Source organism: Hypomesus nipponensis, chromosome 23 (assembly GCF_054491055.1).
Source record: "Hypomesus nipponensis isolate SF chromosome 23, ASM5449105v1, whole genome shotgun sequence".
NCBI classification, from domain to species: Eukaryota; Metazoa; Chordata; class Actinopteri; order Osmeriformes; family Osmeridae; genus Hypomesus; species Hypomesus nipponensis.
The window spans coordinates 1,824,846-1,838,548 of NC_140383.1; the positions used below are offsets into that span (position 1 = coordinate 1,824,846).

The following is a 13,703-nucleotide window of genomic DNA, read 5'->3' on the forward strand; positions in this document are numbered from 1 at the left end:
TTTTTTTGCTCATGGGCTCATTTTACTTTTTAAAAACTAAATGTTGTTCTGGACCTTTGATTACAGAATAACTGTCTATGTGTGGAACATCAGGCTAATACCTATCCTGTTGTCATTGCTTGTGAACTGTTTAAGAATCATTCCGATTTTTTTTTCCTTTCCTCGTTTAAGTAGTGGGAGAGTGGGCAGCATGTCCAATGTGAGTCGCAATGTCATTAACTCAAAACAGCGACGTGACATTTTTGATAAATTTCGTGCTCAAATGCACCTGGGGTCAGATGAGGAATATGAGTGGGTGTTCGCTAAGCACTCGGGACATTTCATCAAATGCATTTAATTGCGTTGCTAGCTAATGTAAGTTGTCATTAAAACATTAAAAGAAGGTGGTGTCTGTCCAAACCAATGACTCAGCCTTCATCCATTTAATGGCAATTTTCTTTAGTTCTACTACCCTCTTCAGAACCTGCCTCATAATTAGACTTGCCACACCGACTGTCCTTGTCTCATTCTCCTTCCACAGCCAAGGTAACATCCACCATTAAGAATGCAAATCAGAACGAATACACACACCCTCCTGATGTCTGAGGGGCGCAGTGGATCAGGGCTCCACGTAGAATAGAATATCTTTATTGTCATCGTACACGTAGAATAGAATATCTTTATTGTCATCATACACGTAGAATAGAATATCTTTATTGTCATCGTACACGTAGAATAGAATATATTTATTGTCATCGTACACTGTACAACGACATGGGGAGCAATCCTCCTCAGGTGCACTGAATAAATACACAGGTTTATGAAATAAAAATGTAAAAATATTAAGACTATAAGTATTACCCAGTACTATAAGTATTACCCGGTACTATAAGTATTACCCGGTACTATAAGTATTACCCGGTACTGTAAGTATAACCAAGTACTACCCAGGTACTACCCAGTACAATAAGTATTACCCAAGTATTACCCAGTACTTTAAGTATTACCCCGGTATTATCCAGATATTACCCAGTACTTTAAGTATTACCCCGGTATTACCCAGATATTACCCAGCTCCGCTTTCAGCTTTCTGACATATTGCATGTGTAAGCAGGAGCTCTCAGATTAAAACATGATTCAAACTGCATGTTGTCTCAGAAAGGTTTAGGAGCCGTGCTAGGGAACCTCAGAGAGTCCAGCGAACCAGCTGACAACACGCGCGTCTGCATGGCTGAGAGAGTCACTGGAGTGTTTCTACAAAAAAGTCTCTTTTCAAATCAACAGCAAACAAATCGACTGAGTCTTGTGTTTGGTTGAATGCCGCAAGCTGAGTTCTTTCGCATGTGCAAAAGTAGTTCAGAGCATCGTGATAAACAACCTTCGATTAACAAATCGAGAAATTTGCTAAAGAGTTTCACAAAGCAGTCAGCTCTTTGTGAAAGGAAAACCTCACAAAATTGTCAGCTGTGATACCCTGGTTTGATGAAAGCGACTGGAACCAGAACCCTTGATACTCGACTCTCCCTCAGTTGAACCTGCAGCTCTGATCTCCGCCGTCTCTCCAAAACAAGTCTGATTGTGTTTCTGCCCTCATTGCTATCGACCACAAAACGGAGGGAAATCGATGGGGAAGTTCCCAAGCGAGATTGCATGAGAGCTTGAGAGATGTCTGAAGGTTTCCCTGCAAAGGAGATGAAAAACAAAGGCCCACCTAACAATACATCAAAGAGATGTGTCCTTCTAACTGCACCCTCCCAGCCAATCAGCCCACAGGATCTCATGGCTCACCCTTCACAGCTGACATGCTTGGGTTACCATAGCAATACATCCCAACGAGAACTCAACACTACGGACACCTGTGGTTCCCATGGCAGCCTGGCCTAAAGCACACAACGCTTTTCCCGCACGTTGCCTCCCGAGCCAGACAGACAAAGATGTCCTCCCTGCTGCTGTCTGTGGAGCCTGCTGCTGTCTGTGGAGCCTGCTGCTGTCTGTGGAACCTGCTGCTGTCTGTGGAGCCAGCTGCTGTCTGTGGAAGCTGCTGCTGTCTGTGGAGCCTGCTGCTGTCTGTGGAGCCTGCTGCTGTCTGTGGAACCTGCTGCTGTCTGTGGAGCCAGCTGCTGTCTGTGGAAGCTGCTGCTGTCTGTGGAGCCTGCTGATGTCTGTGGAGCCAGCTGCTGTCTGTGGAAGCTGCTGCTGTCTGTGGAGCCTGCTGCTGTCTGTGGAGCCTGCTGCTGTCTGTGGAGCCTGCTGATGTCTGTGGAGCCTGCTGATGTCTGTGGAGTCTGCTGCTGTCTGTGGAGCCTGCTGCTGTCTGTGGAGGCTGCTGCTGTCTGTGGAGCCTGCTACTGTCTGTGGAGGCTGCTGCTGTCTGTGGAGCCTGCTGCTGTCTGTGGAGCCTGCTACTGTCTGTGGAGTCTGCTGCTGTCTGTGGAGCCTGCTGCTGTCTGTGGAGCCTGCTGCTGTCTGTGGAGCCTGCTGCTGTCTGTGGAGCCTGCTGCTGTCTGTGGAAGCTGCTGCTGTCTGTGGAGCCTGCTGCTGTCTGTGGAGCCTGCTACTGTCTGTGGAGTCTGCTGCTGTCTGTGGAGTCTGCTGCTGTCTGTGGAGCCTGCTGCTGTCTGTGGAAGCTGCTGCTGTCTGTGGAGCCTGCTGCTGTCTGTGGAGCCTGCTGCTGTCTGTGGAAGCTGCTGCTGTCTGTGGAGCCTGCTGCTGTCTGTGGAAGCTGCTACTGTCTGTGGAAGCTGCTGCTGTCTGTGGAAGCTGCTGCTGTCTGTGGAGCCTGCTGCTGTCTGTGGGACCTGCTGCTGTCTGTGGGACCTGCTGCTGTCTGTGGAAGCTGCTGCTGTCTGTGGGACCTGCTGCTGTCTGTGGAGCCTGCTGCTGTCTGTGGAGCCTGCTGCTGTCTGTGGAGCCTGCTGCTGTCTGTGGAAGCTGCTGCTGTCTGTGGAGCCTGCTGCTGTCTGTGGAGCCTGCTGCTGTCTGTGGAAGCTGCTGCTGTCTGTGGAGCCTGCTGCTGTCTGTGGAAGCTGCTACTGTCTGTGGAAGCTGCTGCTGTCTGTGGAAGCTGCTGCTGTCTGTGGAGCCTGCTGCTGTCTGTGGAAGCTGCTGCTGTCTGTGGGACCTGCTGCTGTCTGTGGAAGCTGCATCACACAACACAGTTTTTTTGTCTTCCAGTCTGACCGTGATGAGACAGTGTGGATCTTATTCCATTGTTTCAACACACACCACATCCCGGGAACTTTCATCCTAGAAGTGCCCAGGAGTTTGTTAGGCCCATCTGCAATCCGTGTTTTTAATTATTATTTGATCATTTAATCCTTCTCATATTCAAACCTAAAGCACCGTCGTTAAACATTACCACATGTCTTCTGGAGTAAACCTCAAAGCCATGACAGCACTTGCTCAACCACTTCCACATTGTTGTTTTACGGCAAATTCTCACTGGAAACACATAGAAGTGGATCAACAGGGACTTGGCAGTGAGATTAGTGCAGAGAGGAGCATTAGAGACATTACAAGGTGCTTATGCTCTAAGAAAACAGACCACGATCTGGATTGACAAACATACACATGCAGGCAGGAGAGAGATTATGAGCGTTTATCGAGCTTAATCTGCGCTGAGATAAAGCTGTAATGGGATCAAGGTGTAATCCTGAGGCAGGGTGACGCTGTTAGGGAACGTCTTCAGCACACTCTTAAAGTTAAGTACATTCAGTTTGTGAAGGCGTGGAAAGACCCTGGTTTGGTCCAGGTGGAGACCACACGGTTTAGGACTCAAGTTCAACGTCTACAGTGTTAACCAACATTACTGATCAGAATGTCAACTTTCAGAATTAATCAGACAGTCTGCATAGTGGTTTGCATCCAACCTTCTGAGGAATTCACTCAAAACCTAACACTAACTCATCCCTGAATGAATCCTAAACCTTAGCCAACAAACTGTTCCATACTTCAACACCTATATCAAGTGCAGAAAACACAGATAAACGTACAACATTTACTGTGTCACACATGGACAGCAGATTCTATCACCTTTCTTAAATTGTGAAAAATATCAATAAAATTGACAACAGAGTCTGTCTTCTACTGAAACTGTTGCTACAATTTCACAGTTTTCAGGCAGTCTTCAGAATAACATTTCTCTGTACGTTATTTGCATAATTGTGCAAAAACTGACAAAACAAGCTATTAAGAGTTACAGAATTAAAAGCACCATAAGATGCACATATAGGAACCATCATGAAAAACATTCAAATGAGATCAGATTAGTTTCCTTGTCAGTAATCTTCAAAGTTGATCCATTCCAGAGAGGAGGGTCCAATTTACATATCTCATTTAGCATCTGCACCTTTCCTGATGGAAAACTTGAAATCATGGTGGAAACTAACCTGCTATGTTAATGAACGAACGTGACCTGCCAATTGTGGGCAACCCACACCCATACTTCTAATCACACACGCTCTCCCCACACCCACACTGCAACAGAGCCACGTTAATCACACAAGGCACGGTGTGTGTGTGTTTCTTCAGGAGAGCTGACTAGCTATGGTATGTGTGTTCAAACAAGCTGACTAGCTAAGGTGTGTGTGTGTGTGAGTTCAGACATCTGACTAGCTACGGTGTGTGTGTGTGTGTGTGTGTGTAAGGTGTGTGTTTGGACAAGTGAACAGTGAAGGGGGCTTAGACATCTGCTACTGTGTGAACGCATTGAAATCCAAACATGCTACACGATTCAATAAAGCCTTTCCTTTACTGTGAGTCAATAAGTGAAAGAAAGAGAGAGAGACACAAGACGATATTTGTTTGATTTGATGTAGAACTGAGGGGTTATTAGTAGCAGCATGATACCAAAAAAATCTGTACAGTATGACTCAAAATATATGAAATATTTCCACAGTAAAAAGCCACAATAGATGATGCTAACCTGTTTGACATCGTAGGCAAAAAGAACATATTTCATGTCCGGTGACACAGAATACTTTGCAACGTTGAAATTAACCTGGAAGAGAAAGACAACAGCTCACTGTTATGTACTGTACTGTACAGGTGTGGATGTACAGAACAGTGTGTCCACATGTTATTGTGGGCTGTGCATTGTATGTGTGCAGGTCTGTGTGTGTGCGTACATGTGTGGTCTATGGAGGATTCTGAGTGTGTGCCATTCAATTGGAATTTTAAGACTTTATTATGTAAATCTCCACTGCAGTGTGTTTGCTGTGTGACAGGTTTGTGCATCTTTATGTCTGCTGCTGAGTGTCTACATTCATAGTCAACAGTTGAATGGTGGGTAACATTGCTGAACTTACAAATGTTGTATTGGTCAGGACAATCTCTGTCTCGTTTGTGAGGATGTTGAACTTGATGACATGGCCGTCGCGATTTCTGTAGATGACTTCTGAATCTGCGAAAGGAAAAATAAAACACAAAGATTGACACATCCTGTGCATTCACCTCGATTCATGTGGTTTGAAAACCATCTACACTGGAGCATAACATTGTCACAACAAGTTACTCTTGTAGTTCTCCTGCCCATACAGCACACACACACACACACACACACACACACGCACACACACACACACACACACACGCACACACGCACACACGCGCACACACGCACGCACACACACACACGCACACACGCACACACACGCACACGCACACACACACACACACGCACATACACAGGCCATGGTTTACTTCATACCCCTGCCCCTAATTGGAAATTAAATGGAAGACACAAAGTGCTCGGTTGAGTTTCATGATCTTTGTTTTACATTGTGCGCTGATGCAACCCTTTATCATGTGTTTGGAGTGCTTTGGTGCTGTTGTATTGTTTGTGCTACAATTTTACAGAACACTTGTGACACGACACACACACTGTAGCCAACATACATACAGCACACACACACACACACAACACACTCTGTGCCTGGATACAACACACACACACACAAATACACAGGCCATGGTTTACTTTTTGCTTTCTTTTATCCTCCCAACTCTACAGAAAGGAAAACAGATTGTTTGTAATAACAGCACCTTGGAACTTAGTAAGCAGCAGTGATTGTAAAATGAAGTTGCTATATTTAACCCTTGTGTTCTCTTCGGGTCATTCTGACCCATCAGTCATTGTGACCCACCGTCGTTTGCAAAAACTTTACCGCATACAAAAACAAAATGAAGCATTTTCTTTTAACTGTTGGGCTGTCTCAGACCCTCCACATTGCGAAGGTTAAAAGAAAATTATTTGTATTTGCTTTTGTATTGGGTAAAATTGGGTAAACAAAACGATGGTTCATTATGAACCTTTTGGTCATGTGACCCGAAGGCAGCACAAGGGATATTCTTCTCTCAGAGAGACAAGGTTCCACTATGCCATAGCAAGGTCAGACCATTTCAATGTCCTCATGCGCATTATTTTTTTATCTGGATAACTGTATAACTTTTGTATTTTACTGGGTGGTCCTGTAGTCAAGTATATTGTCTAATAAAATCGTTTTCACATAAAAGCATTTACATTTCCAACATCAACATACAACGCACATACAAATCATACAGAGAGATGAGGTACTACAAAATCATTTAAAAAAAACCGACTTCTATCAAACTCTGAATTAACTTATCAATCGATGTCAATAGGGGTTGTGTCTCTGATAGCAAGCCGACTGGCCTCTGGCCTGTGCGAATCATACAGTGGGAGGTGATCACCTTCTCTGAGGTTTCAGCCAAGCTCATTTGTCCATCAACGATTTTCTCATTCCCGGCCAATCAGGGCTTGTCGCCGGGCTGTAGTCATTATTGGTTTGACGGATGGGTATTGTGATCCCACTGCACCCAATCATGACTTACACATTTGTATCTGTCATAACCTCTGATACCCTATCACAGCAATGAATGTCATCATCTGACAAAAAGTTCTCTACAAATTGGAGGCCCTCACCAAAGATCATCTGTTTTCCTTCTTAGAATTTCTTTCATAATCAACTGGTCTTGAAATATCCTAGTCTGTCCTCTTTCCTTGCATGCGTTTGTGGAGGGCATGTCAGGGTCTTGGCAAGGTTATGTGATGTCACACAGGGTAATGAGAGGTTTGAGAGGTAAACAGCCCTCGCAAACTTCTGCCTAATCCCAAACAGATGATGCACATTGCTGAGGACGGGCAGAGCTGCACATCCCTTAAGGAGTAGTCCTGGCTTCCACAGGAAGCGCAGTTAGGTCTGGCCCCCTGACAAGAGAAGAACCGTTCCAGTGTAGGGCTTATCAGATGCTCCGGCTACTTGGCTCTCCTCGGGCCCTGCGCACCGCTGATAAAAATAATACTCTCACATCGAGGTTGACCTTGGGCGACTGCTTGGTTGAAATTTGGAAGCAAGTTACAACTGACTTTCCTCTCTTAAGATTCTCCTTCAGACCAGTAACCCTGCACAACTTTGTGTTAAAACTTCTTTAAGCTAATTTATTGTCTATGCTGTGGTAATTTGAAAAAATTTCCATTTGGCATCCGATGATGAGAGGCTTACAGGATGTAAGGAATCTAACAGATAGAAGGAAGTCACACCCGTGTGATCTTTAAAACATAACCTGCCAGTGATAGGTCTCTCTGAGAGCTGAGCTTGTATCCTTTAATAATGAAACGACCCACGCAGAAAAGTACAAGCTAAGACTCTAATGCATAAGTAATGTGCTACGTCTGTAACCCTGTGAATTATGAATAACCTCAGCCTTGTTGCCACGCCAAAACCCCCAGCTTTAAGGGTTGGCTGCTTGGTACGTTCATACTGCCAGGCTTGGGTAAGTCCCATTCAGAGTGCATTGCACAACAAATTACCTACAATGTTTCTTAACATTTTATTAAAGATGTGTATATATTTTTAAGAGGTCTTAATGGCTCACTCATTGCTTACTAAATCTGTTGCTTAATCACAACTGGATTTCCCCGGCCCTTCCAGCTCCTCAGCATCAGAGGGCCATGTTGGGCCAGGGTCGTGACACCAAACCAGGTGCCTAATAAGGGGCCCCTGCCAGAGCCACATGTTATTGAGAGGTTGTGGCGGGGGCAGGCACTTCCACAAGCTAACACTTGGAGAAATATTGAACTTAATCATAGTCATTTTCTTTTAAGCCGTCAGTTCTGATTGAGTTCAACCTGAAGTGCACCTGATTATGTAACCCAGACATGTGGTGACGTTTGGGTGTGATTGACGACCGGAATGGACCGGTATTCATCCAACTGAGGCAGAAGCAATGGATAGTTGGCATTGAAAGATTGCAGCAATAGACATGCTTACATAATGGAGACCGCCGTTATGTGTTAAAACCTTTCAATCCTACAATTAACATCTACAAGAACGTACAACACCCTTTACACATCAATTTTTCTCAGAGAAAATATGTTTTTTTTTAGTTGTTGCTCGAAACAGAGAAATGTACTATCTACTGTAACTCAATATAACCCATTGGCAATTACTAGACCTAGAGATTGTGTATAATGTTAATAAACTTGTTTTTTATTCAATAAAAGTGACTATTTGTTGGAGAGTTCTGTGCAGCAGTTACAGTTAGTATCAGTTACTGTCATATTAGAGACATTAGGCAAAACAATTAGCAATGTTCCCCACAATAGCCTACAGCAACTGGGTCACATCACATATTAGAGGACATTTACCTGATCCTAGACAATCAAACTGATGAAAACTGAGACTTCAGTCTTCAGGTACGAATTTACTTTTTTGTAAGTAAACCAACTAGTTTGCATATCACTGGAAAAGCTGCTGTGATCAATAAGCCACTCCAAATGTACGAGCAGGGCTCTTAACTTGTATCAGAAATTTGGCGTGAGATTAACTACCTGATGAGATTTGGGTAAAAACAAATCTGGCCGACGGGGGGCTGCTGCGCTGGTGATGTTTTCTGATTGGCATTTAACCCTCTACTGTATAACTCGAGACAACCATCATCTCAGTATGCCTGTATGCCTCGTCTATTAATTGTATGTAGTGGGACATGTTCTCAGCGTGAGAAATTGTTAAAATGCGTGAGTCTCACGGCGAATGCGTACTTGACAGATATGAGAGATGCAGAGGCTATAGCGGCTAGCTGCCAAAATAACGCGACTTGTTCAAATGGGAAGCGAAGCTGAACTTCTCCTCGGGTCATCCAGCTCACAGCTAATAAATACAGGTGGCTTGCTGGGGCTGAGAGCTAAGGGATAACATACGAATGAAATATGCAGCGCACAACTCAATTATTTAGTTAGGGTTATGTAATGCCTGAACGCTGTGCTTCGCTGCGGCTCTCAAGAATGTCACAGTCGGTCAAGCCTGAAGCTAACTTGGTACTGTAAAGATTAAACTTGCAAGTGCTTCCAGCCACAGTATTTCTATCCGACAGTATCGGGTCTGCTTACCGTCAGAAAACTGAAATACTAAGCCACAGGCAGAGAAGAGCATGCGGTTCAAACAGTTTGAGAGTTCAAAAGACTTAAGTATTATAATACTTTGGCATTGTAGCCAAATGTCAATGTTATTTGGATTGTGTCTGAAAAATACAGTAAGTAAAATGTTTTACTAAATGTTGATGTTCATTATCGTACACACGTAACTGTTTAACTCTGAACACAGGATATATAAAAACCATGTTTTGCCAACAACAAATGGATAGCTCTGGTTTTTAAGCTAGCTTCGGAGCGGCCATCTTGTTGTGACAAGGGTAGGCCTACTAGCCTGGCTCTGCCCTCCTACGTACTCCCGCTCAATTTTCATTTTGCTTCTGTACTAGGTCTGGCCATGAGATACGTAAGTCAGATGTCTCAGGTTAATTTTGTACAGGTCAATCAGCGAAAAGAGGTAGTGGCTGAGAACGATGACGTTGATGTTGTGCGCTAGTTTGTGTTGTAGTTCCGTAATGGCGGTGGAGAAAGATGTGAGCAAAGCCATTCAGTCCGTTGGGGCAACGCTGGCAAATATCCATAAGCTTAAGCTGGAGAAAAAACATGTTTTGCTGAGTTCACCAGAACCAGAACCACGGTGCGGGTGAACATGGGCCCAGTGTAACTCTGACGGTAGTGCGTCCATGTCTGTTACATGTTAAGATTGTGACACCATACACATTTTGTTGTGAAATAAAAACTACAAAGGCCTGTTGAATGTCTCTCACAACAAGTAATCCTCATCACGATCGACGGGAACAACAGCAGCAGCTTTTGCACTTCAGCGTTTCTGTGTTCGGTGTCACTGCCCACCGTGTCGCATCCTGAGCGCCGTCGATCCCCAGGCGCCGTGGTTCCCCAGGGGCCCAGGTAGCACTCGCCTCCAGCCGGTGGCGTCCTGTTCTAAGGTGCCCTTTCCACATCCCTCAGCACCCTACTTCTCCCGCCCCACAGCGGACATCAGCGAGGCCCGTCCCTTTTGGCACAAACAGCCGCATCAGCTCAAGGTCCTTTCATCCCTCACTCCCTTCCAGAGAACAGAGCTGGTGCCAAAGGTTTGTATGTATATATATATATATATATATATATATATATATATATATATATATATATATATATATATATATATATATATATATCTTTTATACAGCCAAAGTATTGACTTCTGAAAAGCAGAAATCTCATTGAGGTGTTTTCTCCTGACGTGTATGTAGAGGAGAATGCTTGGAAAAAATATGGTTGTGTTAGAAGATGTCCTTCAAAGGATGCCATTACACAGGTGTGGGAGAAAATGTGCTGACAGTATGGATTGTGTGTTATTACATTTTATAAGTCAAACATTCACAAAAGGTTTGGAGAAGGACAATATACCTATATCTTGCTGAATCTGGCCTTTTATGGACAATCTGCATGTATACCCAAGCTATCAGTTTGACTAAGTGGTCAAACTATCAACAAAACCTCGTTGTATTTTTCAAAAAATCTGACTAGCTCACCCGTGTGCTTCTCCACAGGTGTGTGGTGATGGGCAGTGGTGTCTGGTGTGTGTGTGTGACACTCAGGTGTGTGTGTGTGACACTCAGGTGTGTGTGTGTGTGTGGGGTCAAGTGTGTACGTGGATGACTGCGTTCAGGATCAGGGCTGGGTGTTTTTAATTGTTCCCCGGGGAGTGGGTTCTCCCTCTGCTGATGGACAGGTGGTCATTGCCACGCTTCACAGGCCCACTCTAATTGGGATCCTCTCGTTTGTACGCGTGTGGCGCCCTCTCATTGGCTAAAGTGGGTTGAGTGGCGGCAGGATGTTTTGGAGAGCGGACGTGTGGTAAATAACGAGTGAGAGGAGGGGGTCTCTGAGGTGTTTGAGAAGAATGAGAGCAGGTTGAAGGACAACAAACATCACAGGGAAATGTGGCACAATCCTTCCACAGTTGTGAGGTTCCATTTTTATACATTTAAATAGCGAACATGCTAGCCAATACAAAACAAGGAAGTTTTCTAAGATACTGCTCATGCTTGCAGGCATAGTATGGATCATAGTAAACTATTACTCAATAGTCATTACCATCTAGAGATACCTAGGTGTTGCTAAGGTGCTACCAAACAGCAGTTGTCTGAAGATGGTTTGTAGGACTGTTGCATCTGTGTAGCAGAACAGAACACGAAGGCAGTAGGAGGGAAAGCCTTGTCTCTATAGACCCAGGAGTTGTATCTAAAAGCAGAATTTAACCCCACAGATATGTCACCTTCTTATTTCCAGGCTCCTGTCAGGGAGTGACTTCCCGGTAGCTTTTCGAAAGTGACAGATTGTGTCTGGGTGTCCCCAGCAGAACTGGTGCTCAGACCTACCTCTGTATTACTCAGTGAACCTTGCATGGTTTGCATTTTAAAGAAGTAGAAACAGACAGTATGAGGAAGGGGGGGGGGGGGGGAAACGGAAGAAAAAAATAAAAGAACACAAAAAAGAAACTGGAGTGGGTCCCATGTCCTAAAAACCCTGCGCTGTCGTTGGCCGGGTTACCGTGGCAACCGCTCGAAAGCGAGCGAGTCACCTTTCCCCGTATTCTGGCAAGGGGGTGGGGGGCATGTGTGTGTGGTATATAGCCTACGGTGAATCCACAGAGGGGCTTTGTCAAATGCAGCTCTCTCTGTTCCTGAGAGGTGTATATGCCAACCAGACATCTGTAATTCAGTAGGTATTCCTGACACTGGGACAGGGTTGTGTCTGACAGACGGAACATCACGTTTCATGGAGAAGGCTATCAGAGGTAGGAAGTTGAACCTGGCACCTGGCACGGATGTTGTACACTGTTAGTGCCATCTGTCTACTGTTATTTTTGTTCGCCATATAATAATTAGTTAGCTGCTGTAATCGATGTTTCTTGTTGCACTGGTGTGGTGACAGTGATGTGGTTGGTAAATACTGCCTGTTCCTTTACTCCACTGACAAAGCACTGACACGTCTTCTTCTGTTGTACTTTATCGACGCACTACTTGTATGCTGCTTTGGACCAAAGAGTCTGCTAAATGAAGACAATGTAGCCTAATGTCAACTGTAAAAGTAAACTCTTTATTGATCTCAGGCAGATCATTCATGATGTTTCTCCAGCATGATGCTCTCCACTCCTCACTCTCCCTGTCCACGGCCTGACAGCTCCTCACTGCTTCTGTGACACCGCTGTGACATTTATTACGGACAGTCGATGCCAGAGGAAAGTCTCTGACTAACCATGTCTTTGTTTCACTGTGCTTTCCCTTCCTCCCCTCCGACAGATGCGCGGGCAGAGGGACTGTCAGTCATGTTGCCGTGACGCCCAAAGGTTTCAGGAGCGAGAGGCGACGTCCAAAACAAACCCGCGTCTGAACGAGAGGGAGATGCTTTTCCAAATAAATTCAGTTTATCAAATGTGACAGCGCGAAAGGTTGCGTTAACGCCGTTTCCATGGCTATGGAGGGAAACGAGGAAGGGAGGGAGGGAGAGGAGGAGAGTGAGGGAGCGTACTGGGGTTTTTCTGGGGGTTGAAAATTAAAAATAAATACAACAGCTTTATTTAAAGGTGCTCTTGTGGCCTACAGTCTCATGTCTCAGTTTTAGCAGTGGCCTCAGACCACTGCTGTTGCCAGGGCCTTCCAGACCCTCCAGTCTGGGGTAATCAGCGACATCTGGATGTGGACGTTTCAATGACAGCCATGATTGGTGTGCATGAGTACAGAACATGTACTGGTCTGGAGGGAGCGGCGAGTATTACTCCTCTGGGCGACTGTCCAACAGAACAGTGTTCAATGTGGACTTTCAATTTGACAAGGACATTCTGGATTAAGGCCTAGATTAGATTGCCTAGTAAACAATGAAACCGTTTCGACTGACTTGTAGACTACAGATGATGTAGGGGTTTATTGGCGGTTGGGGAACTTGAGGGCAAGTTGATGTAAGGTCTCTTTACATGCAAGTATGGATGAAATGCAGGAGAATTTAACACTTTTGTTTAACTCATGCAAACTATTCACTCCTCATTAAGGTTTTAGGAGTACAAGTCTGATGTCTTTAGCCCTGCATATCCCTCACACTGCCCACATAATCATAGTTTCAAAGGTGTCAGGTAAATGGAAACTCCAATACTCCAGTGGAGGCCTGAGACTGTTGGTGTGATTGAGGCAGAGCTATTGATTTCCCTGTAATGCATGCCAGTCCAAATTCCCCAGCATTTGGCAGCAAACAGTGTTTTAATTTGTAAGGGAGCTTTTCATTTAAAGCCTCCTTCCTGCCTATTGATCTATACCTGGACGAACAAAGAATC

At 44.8% G+C, this 13,703-nt stretch overlaps 1 protein-coding gene across 1 annotated transcript in view; it reads right to left on the reverse strand.

Moving 5' to 3' along the window:
- Positions 1 to 13,703, reverse strand: part of dpp10 (dipeptidyl-peptidase 10 (non-functional)) — a 92,524-nt gene that overhangs the window by 17,436 nt on the left and 61,385 nt on the right. Inside the window, exons 4-5 of the mRNA XM_084688804.1 lie at positions 5,286 to 5,380; positions 4,904 to 4,978 (exon numbers count right to left, since the gene is read on the reverse strand). Of these exons, the coding sequence (XP_084544930.1) occupies positions 4,904 to 4,978; positions 5,286 to 5,380 (170 nt within the window). The remainder of the gene's footprint in view (positions 1 to 4,903; positions 4,979 to 5,285; positions 5,381 to 13,703) is intronic.